This window comes from Ctenopharyngodon idella, chromosome 6 (assembly GCF_019924925.1).
Source record: "Ctenopharyngodon idella isolate HZGC_01 chromosome 6, HZGC01, whole genome shotgun sequence".
In the NCBI taxonomy this organism is placed as follows: Eukaryota; Metazoa; Chordata; class Actinopteri; order Cypriniformes; family Xenocyprididae; genus Ctenopharyngodon; species Ctenopharyngodon idella.
Genome location: NC_067225.1, coordinates 11,247,182 through 11,266,224, shown reverse-complemented (window position 1 = coordinate 11,266,224; position 19,043 = coordinate 11,247,182). Strand labels below are relative to the sequence as shown.

Sequence of the window (19,043 nt, the reverse complement as noted above, 5' to 3'; positions counted from 1 at the left end):
TTTCAATTCATATGATCATGCACTTTTTAAAAAATCTACAAATGTCATTAAACTTTAGTTCATATATAACCTAATGCACTAATAATCCTAATAATTGATTTCTTCTGTTAATGTATGATTCAAGGAATATCCTCTGTTTAAGAATATAGTATACTATAGTAAGTGTTAAGGCAATAAAAACACGTTTTGCACCCAAATTACAATTAAGTGTTGTTATATCTTTAACAATTTAGCTAAACTTACCTAACTTTACACAAGCATTGTTCCAGTAGCTAAAAGTCCAATGCTAATAAAGGTACTTAATGATTAATAGTAAATATTTATAAACATTTACAAATGATGAATAGTTTCAACTTTAAATTGGGTACTGCAAAAAACATGAACAATTAATTAATAAGTGATGTGTAAAAATGTGTGATTAGCAGAAGTCTGCATGCACACCACAAACGAAGACAAAATATGGTTATGATAAGTTAATTAATAATAACTTAACATGAATAGTTTGTGTGAAGTGCTTAAAATTACTTATTAAAGGTGCAGTAGGCAACTTCTGAGAAACGCTGTTGAAAGTGGATCGGACCGAGCAGCACCAAAACACACTTGTAGCCAATCAGCAGTAAGGGGCGTATACATTCATTAGGGGGGAGGTGCCTGTGTTGCATAGCATCTTAGTTAATTTGGGAGTTATGAAGATAGGGGCGTGATCCTTTTGGGTAGGGGCGTGTTTGTTTATAAAGTGTTATCAAAACTGTTACACGAACGTCCAACTAAAGCGTTCCAGAAAAAACATTAATAAATTAATTTTCTATCAACATGTTTGCCAAAGTTCTGAGAACATTCCCTGTTATCTGGATTGGCAGAGCAACCTGGTATTTACCATTCCCAAAAATATCATCTCCTCTAGACACTCCTTGTTGACCCTTCTCCTGTCTCGATACCCCCGCCAAACCTACAAGATGGAGCAAAAAAAAACACATTATAATAGCAGGAAATATGAAAAACTAAGGCTGAAGACACATACCAGAAATGATACTATCATAGTCAATTTGAGATCAAGAACATTCATCTGCTCTTGTGTTATCTGGTGAAAACAATCTACTGTCTTCTTGAATTTACTGTGGACTTTTAGATGAGAGGAATGTACAACAGCAACTGAAATTCTAATCTGACAAAAGAATTTCCTCATTCAGTTTGTCAGTGAGAATGTGAGGATATTTAGATCACATCAACATTAAGGCAAACCAAACTCAAGGCAGAGCTTATAGTCCATAAATGCAGGCAAGGGTTTTCAATTATTTCCTATATTACTTTTAATGAATCGTCTTTTTTAGTTTGAACGACAATGATGCTGAAACAACAATAACCAACTGAAGAGAGAGGATTAGTTTCCAGGGTTTCACATCACAGCTTTGCTGTGAGCTACAGAATGAGAAAGAAGGGAGGATTAGACCTTGTGAAAACAGCCCTGCAGTGTGAGAGCCCAAAATCTCTGTTTATCACCTCTTGTAATCACATTCAATGGCATTCAAACACAGTACAGTACTTTTTGTATGAGCTATCTGAAAATGAATTACCCATTAGCTACAATGTTAAGACTCTAGGTGTCACGGGTGGCTGAGTACAAACACACAGCGAAGAAGAATATCTAAACACAAACTGTCTTTATTAAATCCACAGGAGAATAAAGCAAACACAACCACGTTACATCGACAAGACAGGACAAAGAACTGAACAGAACAGGGAGTATATTCCAGACTTAAACGAGGGAACTAATGAGTTAATTAATCAACAACAGGTGAACTGAATAAAACAGGCACAGACATGAAAATTGACAGAATGACAGAACCAAACACTAATATAGCTGCAAGCAGCAATTAAGGGGCCAAGCACAACAGAAGCAAACAAGGAAGCTAGCAGCAGACCAACAATGTCATAATGGACTATGATAGCAAATGAGACATTGCATGTCAATTTTGAACCAGACCAACAGTACACTGTACTTAGAGCCAATTTCATGTTTTGTTCAATTATAGCACCACCAAGTGGCACAGTCAGTTCGCTTTTTGTGTGTGTCCTCAGAGTGCCCCCATACATAAGCGTGTCAAATTTGGTGAAAATATCTCATTTCGTTTAGGAGTTATAGACATTTATATATATGAACACATAAAAAATTACCCACACCTGACTTTGATTGCATTTTTTTGCCACTTACAATCAAAATTTTGAAATTTGGCCATTAGCATATAGTCAATGACCAATGTTTTTGATTTTCCTATGGTGGTTTCATCTTGATTAGACTAAAGATGTTTCTAAGATATTCATGAATTTTGTTTAAATGCTAAATCACAACGTTGCACTAACTATAAGGCAAAACCTAGCATGTCTGGTATTGTGGGACTCGGCAAGGATTCAGGAATCCAAGGATATGACTCCCGTGAAAATAAGTCAACTACACCCAAAGTTATAAGCATGTAAATTTATTATTATTTTTTTTTACCACTAGGTGGCGCTGGTCCGAAACTTCTTAGGCTCCTTCAGGGCATCGTGCCGATGACCTATACCAAGTTTCGTAATGATATGTCCATGCGTTCGTAAAATACAGCATTTTACTACAAAATTCAAAATGGCTGACGCCCAGAATGGCCGATATGGGAAAATCAGATATCATTCGACTAGACATGGTGCCCCAAATCTAACAAGACCACTTTTATGATTTTTGGACAAACCGTTCAGATGTATCTCAGGACCAGTAGGTGGCGCTGCGCCGAAATGCAGCATGTAATATAAGGCCATGCTTGTGATGACAAAGGACCAAGCTTGGTCTGAATACAATAAAGCATTGAGGAGATAGAGCCTTACGTCTATTTTCACAAGCGCTACGTAAAATTCATTTGCATGCTTTTCGAAAAAGGTTTGACAAATCAACTTGAATTGCACTTCTGGTTCAATTTTCTTGAAAATAAAAGCAACGGCCTAGGAGGAGTTTGAAAAAGTAGTTTTTGTTAGCAAAATTCAAAATGGCGGGAATATTTTCATGACGGAAAATTACGTCATAGGGTGCAATCGAATCGCCATGAGCTCAGGAATCAAAGGAAAATCAGCCATGCAGTTCATAAGTTATTAGCATAAACATGAGTGAAAATTTGGACAGGTGGTGGCGCTGGAGAGATTGAGCTAGAGTTTCCAAATTAGCTGTGGTTAATGTTGAGACTGTTCTCTATCATTGTGCCAAATTTCATAAAATGCCAGCGGATACAATAGGTATCTTCGGTGCTTGGCCCCTAATAAACAGACCATAATCCTGACAACAGGGACCTTCTGTAAATTTTCACTCAGCAATGTCAGTTTTACACCTGCACTGTAAAAAATTTCAGATCTCCAAATTCATATCTGCTATCTCTTTCAGGCTACATCTATGTCTGGGTTCACCATCCGTAGCGAACACTCACTCAAAAAGACGTCAGGATACATGAGCTCAGATTTCATGATTAGGATAGCACTGAAAAATAACACCTAAAATCCAGGAATTCTTTCCTTTTCCTATCTCTCAGCACTCCAATGCTAATCTCCCCCCTCCTGTCAAAGGGCCTACAAGCACATTATTCCCACAGATGAGGTGGACATCAAAGATATCTTTTATGCTTGGCTGGGATCGCATGTCATTCATAGTCCTTTGTGAGCGGACTACATGTCAAATGTGACAACTGATAACTGTGAAAGGAGATGGCCTGAACTCAACATTTGAGTTCATACACAGGTAGGGCAGCAGACATTACCTCCCTTGTGTATGATGCTGGAACCTCAACAATCAATTTACATAATGATATATTTACTGATGAAATGATATGATGTATGTATCATCTTGGGGGCCATAATATAATTTATTTTATTTCTTCGCTAGCCAATTGGCTTACTCTGATGACATCAAATGAGTAGCTTGTGTAATCATAAATTTACTCAAAACAGTAATCCTATAGCAATAACCGCATAATTTATTCATGCTGCAGTGTATGCTGAGACAACATTGCTCAATATGACATGATTTATTCAGAGTACTGTGTGTGACTAGTTGGGAAAACATTTGGGCGAATTCTATTGATTAAATATGGGAAAGTAACTCACATTTCCCATGTGGTCCCATAAACAATAAAATATGTGCAATGCTGGGTTAAAAACAACCCAAGTTGGGTTGAAAATGGACAAACCCAGCAAATGGGTTGCTTTAACCCAGCAGTTTGGTTAAATGTTTGATCAACCTGCTGGGTAGTTTTATTTAACTCAACTATTGTTTAAAAATGACTATATGTCTGGCTTAAAATGAACCCAAAACAGGCTGGAAATTAAAAATCAGACGCATATTTACTAGAGGAAACAATAATATTCAAAAGGTGAACATTTATTAATAAGCAATTTAATAAAAGTTTGTTTAATTATTATTCATTAAACTTACTAATAAATGTTTATTTATTAAACATATTAATAAATGTTAATTTCCAACATATTTTGGGTTCATTTTAAGCAAGAAATACAGTCATTTATGAACAATAGTTGAGTTAAATAAAACTACCCAGCAGGTTGGGTCAAACTTTTAACCCAACCGCTGGGTTAAAACAACCCAAATGCTAGGTTTGTCCATTTTTAACCTGACTTTTGTATTTTTAACCCATCATTTTTAGTGTAGTTTCTTTTTCACAGTGTTGTTTTTTTTTGCAGAACACAAAAGATATTTCAAAGAATGTTTCAGATATTTTTTTTCCATGTTCTCAAAGCCAATTGGTTCCAAAACTTTCAAACTCGAAAATGGACATAAAGCATAAAATGAATCCAACTCAACTGCTATACTCCAAATTTTCTGGTTTGTGATACCGTTTTCGATGTAGTCAAGACAAGGATTAATTGCACTCTATGTTTATGTTGTTTTTAGAGTGTGAAAGTTTTGACTTTCATAATATGGACAAAAATTGTTAAAACATCTTCAAAATATTTCCTCTTGTGTTCCAGAAGAAGAAAGAAAGCCATACAATTTTGGAACAACAGAATTGTCACTATTCCTTTAAGTTTGTGCAGTCATTGTAATATAAATGAAGCAGTAATATTTATAATTTCACTGCACGAAAGTTTTGCTCATCATTGCTTTGTTTTGTCAATTTCAAACCCATCCATGCAATGCTTCAGTGATTTCACTGGAATGCAAACTCACTGTTGAAAATCAAGTGATTTCCTGATACCTTCTGAATGCAGGTGGCTGCCCGGTCAGGGTCCAGCATGCTAGAGCTTGAACCCTGAAGTCTTCTTTGTTCCTCCTGCCGAATCGTCTTCATGAAGTGAGCTCTCAGTCTTCCCTGCCGAGCTCGCTCACTGACCTGCAGCAGCCAAACAGCCCGCTCCATAGACATGGACTGAACTAGCCCCTGTTGAATGAGAAGCCAGAACTTCTTGCATTGCATGTTTTTGTATTGAGAGTATATGTATTTCACTAATGTGTTTTACATTAAGATCTCACAGTTTTTTGTTCCTGATGTCCTCCTTTAGCCAAAATATGGGCCAACATCTTCTCCCTCTCTTTCAATGCCCTCATCTTCTCCCTCACAAAATAGCGTGGAATAGGCACCTCGAGATCCTCCTAAAAACAAGATTCAAACTATTTTCAGCACTGAATAGAGCAGGTCATATGTAAAAGTGGTGATGCACTAGTGACCCCAATTAGCATCCACTAAATTCAGAGAAAAACAAGAGGCTTAGCCTGCGAAAATCCACTTTGACATTGAGCACTTAAATCTTTCCCAAGCCCAAATCTTCAAAATCCCCCCTAGGCCCACTCTTCTGAATGTACAGACCAAAACATTCCCAGCATTCTGTACATGTAACAGTGTATCTGAATATCTCACTCACAGGTGTCATTTTGAAGTCCTGCAATATGTCATCAAAGTAGTGAAACTCTGAGTACTCCAGCTCCACCATCTCATTCTTCAGCTCTACAAGTCGTCCCATCACCCCCTCAAGGACCTGGTGCACAACCCGTCTCTTCTGGGGGTGAACCAGCTGATCATAAACCTCCTCCAGGGCACGGAATATCTTCAGGTAGCGCAGGTAGAAAGTGGCCAATGTCTGAAAGACCTGCAGGCGGTCCTTTTGAGGATGGAGTTGCATTGTGGGATATTCATCCTCCAAAAGGTACTCCAAAGCTCCCTGAGCAGCATCCCACATTCGGCCATATGAACTGGGTAAAGGAAAGGGGTTACATTTAGGTAATAATAATAGCTAAATAATAGCCGCGTTTACATGGACCCTAATAATCTGATTGTAATCGGACTACTAGCACAGTTGGAAGTCACATGTAACCACATCAATTGAAATAAATTGGCCAAAAATTTCATTTGGATTGTAAGTGGTGGTTTAAACGTTTTCTAATGTGATCGAAAGGACATATGAACACTTGATCGGATTGAAAACCGAAACTGGAAAGTACTGCATGTGTGCAATGACGTAGAATTGGCGTAATGATGTATGAAGCAAGGAACAAGTAGTTGTTGTTGTTGAATGAAGTGTCATAAATGACTGTTGTGTCAATCTAAAATGTTTCTACGTCCCACTAGACCTCATTTTGGACTTTTACCCAGGGTTGCCAGGTATGTGCAACAAATGTAGCCCAATGGCAAGTCAAAAGTAGCCCAATGCGATTTTCTCCATCGGGCAGTCGAATTCTCCATTGAATTTGTACGTCTGGGGGGTGTTTTGGGGGTGCTGGAGTGCCGAAATCGTACATACAGGGGTGGAAATCAACCTGCGGAAAACATTTTTTACCCGCGGCAGCAACTTAAAAGTAGCCCAATTCCATGGGAAAATCAAGAACTTGGCAACACTGCTTTTATCCACAGACGCCTTGTTTTGGGCGCAGGAATGGGCGTTTTTACTGCTTGATAAATATAATCATCATGGCACAACGGTTTATGTGCTTGTAGTCTCCTTATTAGGACCTGAAATAGATTTAGGAGAATAGTGTGTGCAAACAGTGAGAAACTATGTATATTTGTGCAGTGTCCGCATGTCAAAAAATCTATTCTGATTTGAAGCTTGCGTATAAACGCGCACATCAACCCGATTTAGCTTTCATGTAAACATTACGTTTGGATTCATCATGAATTCATTCCGATTGAAACAAAAGGTGTCAATGTAAACGTAGCTAATGTTGATATATTTGGTCTTAGCGGAATAGATTTGCTACGCTGCTGCTGCAGAGCAACTACAGGACTTACTACTGCCAATATATACACAACATGCTGCTGTAAGCAAGTAAGACATGCTGCTGCTCTACTATATAGCGTACATGAATTACCCATAACAGATCTATACAGGGTGGAGCTGGGGAAGGTGGAGGGTTTCTGAAAGTGCACTACACCGGCTAACCAAGTAGGCAAACAAAGCTAACCAAGTATTTGAAGGTTGAGCAGCGAGCTCATTGGCTACTGATACAGCAGGAACCAATAAGCTGTGCCCTATCAGGACCTATCAGCCTGTGCCATCTAGAGTTTCATGACAGAACTTTATATTTTATTTAAAAGTATGCAGATAATGTGGATAAAACAATGATTATATTTTATTGTGTAGTTATTAACGGTGCACAGCTTTGTATTTATGCATTCAAAAATAAAAGTATTTATGCAGTTCATTTTATTATTTAATTTGTTTTTATATATGCTGAGTTATTCTACATTTAAACATTTCCATGGCAACCTGTCTTTGAAATGCAATCAACAGAGACACGTAAATCTGCGATAGTACTTGTTAACAGGCCTAATTGCACCTGTTGAGAGCACCTGCCCTCTGGGAAAGTTTTCCCGACCCTCAGTTTTTAGACCCTCGGGCCGAAATTAGCACCACCAATGTCTGACTGTGCAAACTGAATGTGGAGGAACCACAGAATGCACACTGATTTCACACAGAAGTCAGCATATTAAGCCACATAATGGAAGAAATCCCCTGACAAACATTATTTCTCCATTCGTCGTTTTCTAAAGTTGAATACACATGAATTCCACAGATGTCCTCTGACCTCTTTGACTCCCTTGCGTGTGGGTGCTTCTTTTGTGATTGTTGAAAGAGTTCATGGCGAGGGTGAAACCACCTTCTTTTCTTATTCTGATGGGCCCATACAGTATTGTTCCCCTCAGGGCATTAGCACCGCCAAGAGCTACTCAAATTGTAGGGATGGCAAAATCAAAGGAGGGGACGGGATGGTTAGAGTGGGAGGGGGGTAGGGGAGGAGTTGTGGGAGGAGGATAGAAGGAAGGTTGTAAAAGAACATTTACAATAAAATAGAGAGCCGCTTTTTAGAGATAACTTAAATATGGCAGACAACAAAGGCAGAAGTACTGCAATTCATTCGAAATCTGCACGAATGTCCCCTGTAAGTAGCACTTGCTTGATGAGGAAAATTCCTTGGTGTAAATTTCAACTTGTGTGGGTCTAAAATAAGTGCTCTGCTTCAGAAAACCAATTGTGTAGGGTGACTACTAAAAAAAGCACGCCTCCACCTACACCAAAGCTGATCTGAATGGGGACAAAAATACTGGTTCTCAGTAGTTTTGCTCTATGTTGTCATAGGAACTGCAATACAATGTGGACTTTCTCCTAGTAGGCGTTTTTCTCAAATTTGCACTTTCTTTAGCGCCTTCCTTATTCTCAGAAGTCTTGCATAGCCTATTCTCCTATAATGTAAGCAAAATATTCTGCACGTTACAGATGGAGGCTTGTAGCTGTTCACTGCGTAGGCTACATAACACATGTTCCAATATATTCTCACACACGCTTTTCGTTAATTATAAACACTATGGTGGTTTTTGGCATCACATGAACATTCTCGTTTCGCAGTACAGTGCACAAGGTAAAAGGGCAGTTATACTCACCTCTGCGACATCCTTAATGATTCCACGCGCTACAGAGTTTAGTTTAGAAAGTGCTGTAGCCTATTTGAATATCAGAGGGAAAACATAACTGCATGCCGCCGCTTTCGAAACTAAAATGGTTAAACGAAGCGAAGTAACGCATCCAAGTTTCATTAGTTAACCATTTTTAAATAGAGTTGGACAAGTCTCGCGCCAGACAGGCTGCGGTTTGCTCTGCGCTTCTGACAGCCGCCATGGCAACGAGATCAAAGCCTCTTCACTGCTTCTGGGACAGGGGGTATCTATGCATCCAATTAAAATCGGAATACAATACGCTATCAACTTAACTATAACACATAATGCGATTCTAACACTCTAGCCGGTCATTTTCATCGTTTTCTTATCTTATCCGATAAGCCGCGAGCATGTCAAGTCTCTGTTACCAACAAGCTCTTGTTTGGCATCCCGCTGTGCAACACAACACAACGCCACGCCACGCTTGCGTTGCTGAGCTCATTCAATGTATGAATGCCATTCGACCATTTGTTAACAAAGCAATTTGGCAGAGTCTTTCTGACGCAGCATGTTTTGAAATATTTGCCACTTTGGAAGTGCGCTATATTCCGTCTGGTCTATGACATATTGTTTGAATTCATTAGTCAAAAGGACCATGTGGGCAGGTAGGTATGTGGAAGTGCAGTGTGAAATTTATTTTTCAATGGATGCATCATTTATCCTTGTCTCCTACTTTCTTGGTGGTCCTACCATGAATAGGCTAATAGTTTTTAAAAGAGTGTTATATCCCAGCTAACAAAAATAGCTAGAACGTTTCCCCATTATAGGGATAGTTCAACCAAAAATGAAAATTCTGTTACTCACCCTCAAGTTGTTCAAATCCTGTTTGAATTTCTTTCTTCTGCTGAACACAAAAGAAGACATTTTGAAGAATGTTGGTAACCAGACAGTTGATGGACTTCCATAGTAATTTTTTCCCATACTATGGAAGTCAATTGGGGCCATAAACTGTTTGGCTACCTATAAATGATGACAGAATTTTCATTTTTGGATGAACTATCCCTTTAAGTTATGAAAATGTTACTTCTAAATGTTCTCTCAACGTTCAAAATGTCATCTGTACTTGCTTACAGAAAACATTAAGGGAATGTTCAAGTTTATCATTTAGCAAACATTTTTGGAACGTTACATTTGAATACTTTGAACATTCTGAAACAAGTAGTTAGTAAGGTTTAAAGGGATAGTTCTCCCAAAAATGAAAATTATCCAATGATTTACTCACCCTCAAGCCATCCTAGGTGTATATGACTATCTTCTTTCAGACGAACACAATCAGAGATATATTTAAAAATATCATTAGTCCTCCAAGGTTTATAATGGTTGTGAATCGGGACCCGTGATTTGAAGCCAAAAATAATGCATCCATCCATAAAAAAGTAATCCATACGAATCCAGGGGGTTAATAAAGGCATTCTGAAGCGAAAGGAATGGGTTTTCATAAGAAAAATATCCAAATAAGTAGCTTCCGGCGGACGACTGTACGCAGAATGCGCAAGTCGACTTGTGGCGGAAGAGTATCCTTTGAACTGACGCACAACATAATGACGAACGCGGAAGCGCAGAAAATGGAGCAAAACAAATCACCAGTCACAGATTATAAGTCTAAAACAATAATTTTTAAAGAGAAATGTCAGAGGATTTCGATATAAGAGAAGAGGAGCTTGAGTTTGTTGCACGCGAGAGGCGTCTAAGCTTACAATACTACTACATTCTACGTCATACATCGCGTCAGAGGATTACTCATTTGGCGCTAGTCGACTTGCACATTCTGCGTATGGTCGTTCACAACCATTATAAACCTTAGAGGACTTAATTTTTTAAATATATCTCCAATTTTGTCCGTCTGAAAAAAGATAGTCATAAACACCTAGGATGGCTTGAGGGTGAGTAAATCATGGGATAATTTTCATTTTTGAGTGAACTATCCCTTTAAATATGTTAGACGAATGTCCATCTAAACGCTCCATTAACAATGTATAAATAAAGTTTTGAGAACATTATTAAAGACCAGATCATTTGAATAAAGTTCTTTTAATGTTACTGGAAGAACATTTGTTCCAACCCGATCTCACGGCAATTCATACGTATTTTACAAGGTGGCTAATTTGTATGAATTCATACGTTTTTGGCTAAATCGTGCGTATTTTATGAGTTGCCAAATTCGTATGAATTTGTACCCCTAACCCCACCCCTAAACCTACCCGTCACTGGGGTTTAGACAAATTAGCCACCTCGTAAAATAGTTACAAATTGGTCGTAAAATAGCGTTGTTTGTTCATAGCTTTGAGAGAACCATGTTAGAAAGTTAGCTCAAGATCTGAGAATGTTCCCTTAGGGATGATCCCTTACAGGATTCACTCTATGATGGGAAGTGAACAGCTACTTGCTGTTGATAGCAATTTGTTAATAAAACTGTCAACAATGAGCTTGTCAAGAAAGCTTGTTATATTTCTGTTTTATAGACACCCCATAAGTATTTTTAATCCAAAACAATGTTATTTTGTGAAATCCTTCCCGTTCCACACACACACACACACACACACAAAACAGACTCCAGTGAAAACTTAATAAGATGGAAAGACCATTTTAACAGTCTTTAATTTGGAACATGTCTCAGTTTACCAGACTACGCCCCTAACTAAAACCAAATGTCTTTTAACTGCTGGATTTCTATGCATACTTCTCACAAAAAGACCTGATGGTTTCCACCCATGGTCAGACTCTTCAAACAGAGACCATTGACCAATCAATTGTTGTTGAGTCTGGTGTGAACTGTTATGCTTGCACGTATATGGACGTTAAATGTGTATTTCCCCATTTCAGGGGTGGCTCCACAAATGATGTGTATTGTTCAGGCAGGTGTTCCATCTAATTTCATATGTTTACATACATAAGCACATTGATCCATCTCTGTCCAAATTATTCACACACTTTTAAAAAATAATGCTGGCAAAGATATTACACTTTCCGTGTTGTGGTTACAGTTGCATTCATCTGGCTTATCTCTTTTCCATCAGTACCCTCACATTGCCAAATTATGTTTTGCCATTGGATCAATGCACCATTAGTGTTTACGCTTCTACAATCAAATGCATCACTACCTCTGAACAATTTATCTCATCAAGACTCCATTGATATTGTTAAGTATGTTTCATTTCAGTTTCCACTTTTCCAAGCCACATACAATAGCCACTGGCCGTTAGCCAGAAAATATAAAGCTAAACAGAGGCCAGCTGAAGATTCAGAACAGGTGAGCTTCCTCGTGCCTAAATTTAGCAAACTGCTTGGAAGTCTTTGAGGGATTGCCAAGAGGATGCAAAAAGAATGAAACAGTCATGGGACAGGAAAAACAACAAACAACATTCACCTGCTACTACTATTTACAGCATTTGATAAAAGACTTTACAGATGAAGCATGAACTAAAAAGAGCATTGCATCAATTTTATATGACTAATAGGGTACTGTAGTCATATTACAGGTAATATGATATAATCATTTTATTATATAATTAGTCATAGCTAATGCTTAACATTTCATTTGATACATATAGCCTACATTTCTATATTATGGAATGATATGATAGGAAATATATGTTAGCAATATGAAATATTTCTTGTTGCAGCATTAAGTGTTGCCTAACTGAATAATGCATAGAATGTTTTACTGATATAAACATCCTGAGAATATTACAGGAAGCACGTGAAACTGTGGAAGTCCTCAATGAAACTTTCGCATGGATAATCTTTGATTTCTCTAAACAACTCTCGTGCGAAAACAAAACACAAAAGCTTATTTTTATATTCGAACAGACTTTTTTTTGTGTATATCGTTGTTTAAAAAGGGGGGTGGAAATCCGATGTGTCGCACGTCCGCCATTCACATTGTTGTTGGACAGAAACTTGAGTGATTCAGTTTTCCGATCGCCCTCAGGAGGCGTTACTCGCAGCACTATATCAGCAAGTGCAGTCGGAGCGCAGAGGGACAATCACGCCATCCTCTCGTACGGATAACTTCAGACTTTGACATTTTCTCCAGGCATCGGAGTCTCGTTACCAAAGGCTACATTTAAAAGTCTAGCAGCACCAAAACACACCACAAGGATTGTAAGTTCATTTTTACGTCTTGTTTGTGCGTGCATCTGCTTGTGTGAGAGATTTTAGTTTTTAAATGCACTCGTATCGGACCGAATGATACACTTACAACTAGTGATATAAGCTGTTAGAAGATAGCAGTTTTAAATGCGATCTTAAAACGCAACTTGCTCTAATTCTACACTTTGAAAGTTAAGGTACTTAAAAAGCTCTATTTTAACAAATTTACTGAGCCAGAAACTCTCAGTTAGTGGTGTGGATTAGCAGTTTCCAATGTTGTTTTAGAATAAATAACTTTAAATGCACATTTTAAGAGAAGAATATGCATTCTTGTGTCTACACGATCAGGTAGAGGAACTCTTTTTTGTTTCTTTCGGTCTTTTTTTGTTTGTTTTCTGGAGTAAGGATCAGTTCCTGTGAATCCATATCCATTCATGTAAATAATGAGGTAGTTTGTTGACTGAGGGTTGAGATTTATTTATTTTTTTTCGACCAAAGGTGGTTTTAATGATGAGCTTCTTCTGTAAATGTTGACTAAGGCTTCTTGCATTATTTTTCATTTTGCATTATTTTGTTTGCAGTAGTTTCTATCTATTTATGTAAATTTCCTTGATATCTAGTTTCCTTCCAGTTTCACGATCAGCATGATTTGTTTTACTCCTTGTATTGTTGTTACATTTCCCCCCTCACATTCAGTTACAGTGAAGATTTCATGCTTTAACCATGACTGATAATTTCCTTATTTCATGCTTGGAGTGAAACAATACTGAGTTTCAATGGAACTTAGAGACTTGAAGTGAGAGAGACAGGGAGAGAGGGAGTCGCTGTGTCCGCACAGCTAAGTCTTTGTGCAGGCAAGTGTGCTTGATGCCTGGGGCCGTGAGATCAGGTGAGGGGCCGCTGTGTTTGAGCAGTGTAAACGCAACAGTTTTACAACAAGGCTGGGGGACGTGATGGTGGTGCTTGGGGCCGTCTGTAATGGACCGTCACATTTTATGGCACCTGATTTTTTCAATTGCACCTGGTCAGTCAGGTCAGAGGTTTATGCTGCCCTCTCTGTCTCCCTAATCTAGTGATGTCAGAGTGGAAAGCTGTAAAATAAGTCTTTGTTTTCTTACGGTACATCACAGGATGCATTAAGAGCAGCTGTGACTCTTCTCATATTTCTTTTAATGATATTAAGGTCAGGCGCTAACCGTGTTCCAGGGTCAAAACAGTGGGTTGATTTGGAATGAAAATAAACAAGCCTAAACAAATTCTATTACTTGATGGTTCTTCAGCAAAGCACGACAAGTTTGTAGCTGTATCATTTCGTTTTTTTTTTTCTTTTTACGCCAGGCAAATTGTAAACAGATGTTTTGTTTAATATTCTCCATGTTTACTTACAAATTGTGAAAGAGCATAAATGTGTTTATCATTTCTGCTTCACTGCACAAAGTTGGATGCTTAAGTGTGCCAGTGTTTTTATTATAATGCAAACCCCGGGGGCTGAAGATCAAAACTGTGTGATTAGAGATGTGTGTACATCTGTGTGCAAATGAAAACTCTGACACAGCGCCAATGTTGCGGTTCTCTGTTCTCTTTAGCTTTTGTCAGTTCAAAGCCTGGCATCCAGTCCTCAAGCTGAGCATATCATTTTGAGAAAAGAACCTTTCACCCCTCTGTCACAGAGGGAGCAGCAGCCGCCCATCCTCCCCCTCTGTCTATGACTTATCTCACTTCTAACGGGCATTAGTCTCTCTCTGATGACTCCTGAAGCATTACACTCTGCTCTCTATCATTATACTCACTCGTAGTTGTGCTGAACTTTTTGTATAGCCAAAATGCCTCCCGTTCGCCATGGATATCTGCTTAGCTTTTCACTAGGTCACTGCATGACAACTGAGGTCTGCCAGTAAGCTTTTTTTTTTTTTTTTTTTGCTGAGTATTGCTGCCAGGCATTTAGTCCTTATGTTCAGCAAAGTAGTACAGCTTTTGAGCACTGAATCACTGTTGCTTTTTTGTTAGTCTAGTCTGATAATATTACAGACATATCTTATCGGCCTGATAAGAAAATTTGGTCGATATATTAAAGCCGATAAATAATGGATTATGTCCTTCAGCTGAGACGCTTCAGATGCGCACTGTTCGCCATGATGGTTATGAATTGCTTGAAATATGATTGAAATCACTTCAGAGAGGAAAATACAGTCTGTCATATAGGCTACATAATATTATAATGAGAACACTATAATTGTGTGATTGGGACATGGCTTTTAATGGTGAGACTTTTGTTTTTATAATCAGGTTCTCAAAAATTATATAAAAATGTGGATTTAGAATTATCTTGGTTATCGGCTTTCAAATATAAAGAATTATCGGTTATCGGTATTGGCCAAAATTTTCATATATGTGCATCCCTAGTGTATTTAAAAAAGATTTTGAAAATAATGATTAAGATGTAGTAATATGTTATTACTTTTTGCTTGATGGTTACAGCACATGACATTTTTAGAGTTTTCATGAATACAAAGAGTACATTTCTAAGAATTTGGAAGATATTTTCCTTTTATTTATTGTGGACACTCTTATTTGACCCATTGATCCTTTCCTTCTTTGATTTTGTGACAGTTTAAATTTATTCTTAAATTAAGCCCAGCCCAGTAACCCTGGGAAATAAACCCATGCACTGAAAAATCCTCTTAAACAGTACAAGGTCCTGCCCTCTGAGAAAGGATCCTGGCGTGTTCGAGATGTTTCAGATTATGTGTGTTTAATAAATAAACTTTCTTTGTTATACATTTTTCTGTCCCTCTGAGTTTAATTGGTCCCTGTTCATGTTTTTTTTCCCTGTCTACGTGTCATAACAGTGTCTCTCTTTTTGTTTCAGGTCACTGTCGCTGTGTCCCAAAAGCGGTAATAACAAAAACGTGGCAAGATGAGCTTGAACGTGAATGACTTCAATGACATTTTGGATGCACTGGGTGAACTGAACTTCTCAACTCTTGACGATAATGTCTCCCATGTGGAAGTGTGTCACAGCGCCTTTAGCCAGAGGGCTTTGCTCTACGCTCTCTCCGTGCTCTACATCTTCCTCTTCATCATCGGCCTCGCCGCCAATGCTGTGGTGGTGTGGGTGAATGTGCGAGCTGAGGGGAAACGTTACGAGACTCACCTGTACATCCTCAACCTAGCCATCGCTGACCTCTGCGTGGTGGCCACTCTTCCGGTCTACGTTAGTTCTCTGCTTCAACTCGGCCACTGGCCATTTGGTGATGCCATGTGCAAAATTACACACCTGATCTTCAGTGTCAACCTCTTCAGCAGTATCTTCTTCCTTACGTGCATGAGTGTGGACCGCTACCTGTCCGTGAAACTTTTTGGAGAAGGTCCCAGTCAGAAGAAGAGAAGGACCAGGCAGCTAATCTGTGTGGGCATTTGGCTGCTGGCACTCTTTGCCGCCCTCCCTGAAACATACTTCCTTCAGGCTGAGAAGTCCAGCCATTCAGACAGCATCGTATGTAAGTCTGTGTACCCCGTGGACAGCACTAAGGAGTGGACAGTTGGCATCCAATTGAGTTTCTTCATGCTCGGCTTTGCCATTCCCTTCCCTATCATTGCCGTGTTCTACATCCTCCTGGCCGGTACCATCCAACCCTCAGCTGACCAGGAGCGTCGCGTCAGCCGTCGCCTCATCTTCACCTACATTGTGGTCTTTCTAGTGTGTTGGCTGCCCTACCATGGAGCTCTACTGCTTGACACACTAGCCTTTCTCAACGTGCTCCCCTTCAACTGCACTCTGGAGAACGTTCTCTATGCAGCGCTGCATCTCACTCAGTGGTTCTCCCTCCTTCACTGCTGCGTGAACCCCATCATCTACAACTTCATCAACAAGAACTACCGCTACGACCTCATGAAGGCCTTCATCTTCAAGTACTCTACCAAAACTGGCCTCGCTAGGCTTATCGATGCCTCACATGTTTCTGAGACAGAATACTCTGCTGTGGAGAACCAGGGACCGTTATGAACATGTTATGATGGTGTTGACCATCAACACCAGCCCTGCAAAGCTCAGAGATAGAGAGAGAAAACAGTCATGGAAATCTCTCTGGATGTTTTGCTTTTGAGGCATGGCCAAATTCGATGCTTTGTCAAATAGTGGAACAGCTTTGTACATGTACAGTTTGCTTACACTCTAAAAAATGCTGGGTAAAAACAACCCAAGTTGGGTTGAAAATGGGCAAACAACCCAATCACTGGGTTTGTCCATTTTCAACCTAACTTGGGTTGTTTTTAACCCAGCATTTTTCCCTGACAGCAACATTGTGTCGGCCCAGATCCGGCCCACATCTGGTCCGTGCGTAATCCACATGTACCAGATGTGGGCCACACTATGTTGCTGTCTGGGTTTAGAGTGTATCTTTATAAACAGATGAATGTTTATGCTTTTTGTACATTATTATGACAGTTATAGATGTATTGAGAAAGCACTTGTATTGATTTGATTTGTAAGTCTAGCTAGGCTTTTGTGTCAGTGAAATTGGTGGAAAAGGTCCCTTCCTGTCCTGGAGCCACAGAAAGACTCGTATAATCCGTTCTCCACTTATCTGTGGCTTTCCTACATCTGCCGGAAGGACTCCAAGATCATGTTTTCATACACAACGTGTTATGTCTGGTAAAATGGAGGGGAATGTTGAAAACCCAAACAATAGAGTGGAGATAAGCAAGTCCAAATCAAGTGATAATGTATATTGATGTCATGCTGTTTGTTATGCTTGTGGGAAATGATACACTTTTTAGCTAAGTTGTACATTTCTAGAACAATGCTTGCTGCATTTGTAAATGTTTTGTAAATAAAATTATATTTATATACTCATTTTGTATGTTCAGTGTTTAGAAATATTGTCTGACATAAAAATGTGCCATTGAAATAAAATTTGTATCAATCTTTTGGAATTCTCTTGAAGGTGTTTGTTTTGTATTATTACAAATTAACCCATAAGCACTCACTTTTAAGCATTAGCTTAAGTATTATAATCATGTTGTCAGAATATGCATTATTATATGCAAGATGATCATTAACATTTTACAATAGGGTTTATTTACATTATTCAATACATTAGATTTTAGGAACTAACAATAAACTTTTTTTTACAGCATTTGTTAATTTAGGTTAATGTTAACTTGATGTTTGTTTATTATACATTACCTAATGTTAATAAGTTACAAATGCATTAGTAATACATTTATTACTAATATTTAACATTTTGTTTAAATTAACATTACGAACAAACGTCAAATTAACAGAAAATATCATTAACCAATATTAGGAATATGGATTATTTCATAATACATAACGCATTAATTAATTTTAATGAATTAAACCTTACTAGAAAGTCTTATCAAATCATATTTTGTGTAGTTGCATTAATTTCTAAAGTAAACCATTATGCATTTATCATTTTTATTTAATTTAGACCTACATTCAAACCGGCACATGATCAAAGTAAAGATGTTGAGTATTTACAACTCATTTTCTGTGGAAAACTGACCATATGGCTTATATTGCCATGATGAGCGGACATTACTCATTGAGCCTGTGGGCATGGTTCATATGGGTACGGTTGTGTATACATTCATATGTGTGTGTACTTAAATCTCCGGGGGGGTCCGGCTCATTCTGTATCTTCAGTGAGTTCAGCTCAGAGAGAAGGGAAGTTTGTTTAATCCATACCAACTGTTCCAGGAGCCTCGTTTTCTCGTTTCTTCCTTTGTAGTTCTGAAGAAGTTCCAGGTGTTTGTTTCAAATTGTGACTGGGTTTCTAGACAGTGCAAATTAGAGAAGGCATTATTACTGTTCTCTTGGAAACTCCTCAGAAAATAACAAGGCTTATTCTCTCCTGTAAAACAAATGATATGATTTTCACACTTTAATATTTTAGAAGAAGAGTAATTTGACTTGGGAATCCCCTGCATCAAAAGAAATACAGAATCATAACCTGACCTGTCTGC

At 38.4% G+C, this 19,043-nt stretch overlaps 2 protein-coding genes and 1 long non-coding RNA gene across 3 annotated transcripts in view; 1 reads left to right on the top strand and 2 right to left on the bottom strand.

The window, feature by feature from the left end:
* Positions 1-9,337, bottom strand: part of iqca1 (IQ motif containing with AAA domain 1) — a 59,835-nt gene extending 50,498 nt beyond the window's left edge. Inside the window, exons 1-5 of the mRNA XM_051896074.1 lie at positions 8,907-9,337; positions 5,893-6,220; positions 5,504-5,623; positions 5,229-5,411; positions 878-949 (exon numbers count right to left, since the gene is read on the bottom strand). Of these exons, the coding sequence (XP_051752034.1) occupies positions 878-949; positions 5,229-5,411; positions 5,504-5,623; positions 5,893-6,220; positions 8,907-8,917 (714 nt within the window). The 5' untranslated portion in view covers positions 8,918-9,337. The remainder of the gene's footprint in view (positions 1-877; positions 950-5,228; positions 5,412-5,503; positions 5,624-5,892; positions 6,221-8,906) is intronic.
* The window catches only part of LOC127513925 (uncharacterized), a 757,994-nt gene that overhangs the window by 593,631 nt on the left and 145,320 nt on the right, over positions 1-19,043 (bottom strand). The gene's annotated exons all lie outside the window — the stretch shown is intronic.
* Positions 12,898-17,987, top strand: ackr3b (atypical chemokine receptor 3b). Its single transcript, XM_051896124.1, has 2 exons — positions 12,898-13,064; positions 15,922-17,987. The coding sequence occupies exon 2, from the start codon at positions 15,970-15,972 to the stop codon at positions 17,056-17,058; it is 1,089 nt and encodes a 362-aa protein (XP_051752084.1). The 5' UTR covers positions 12,898-13,064; positions 15,922-15,969; the 3' UTR covers positions 17,059-17,987.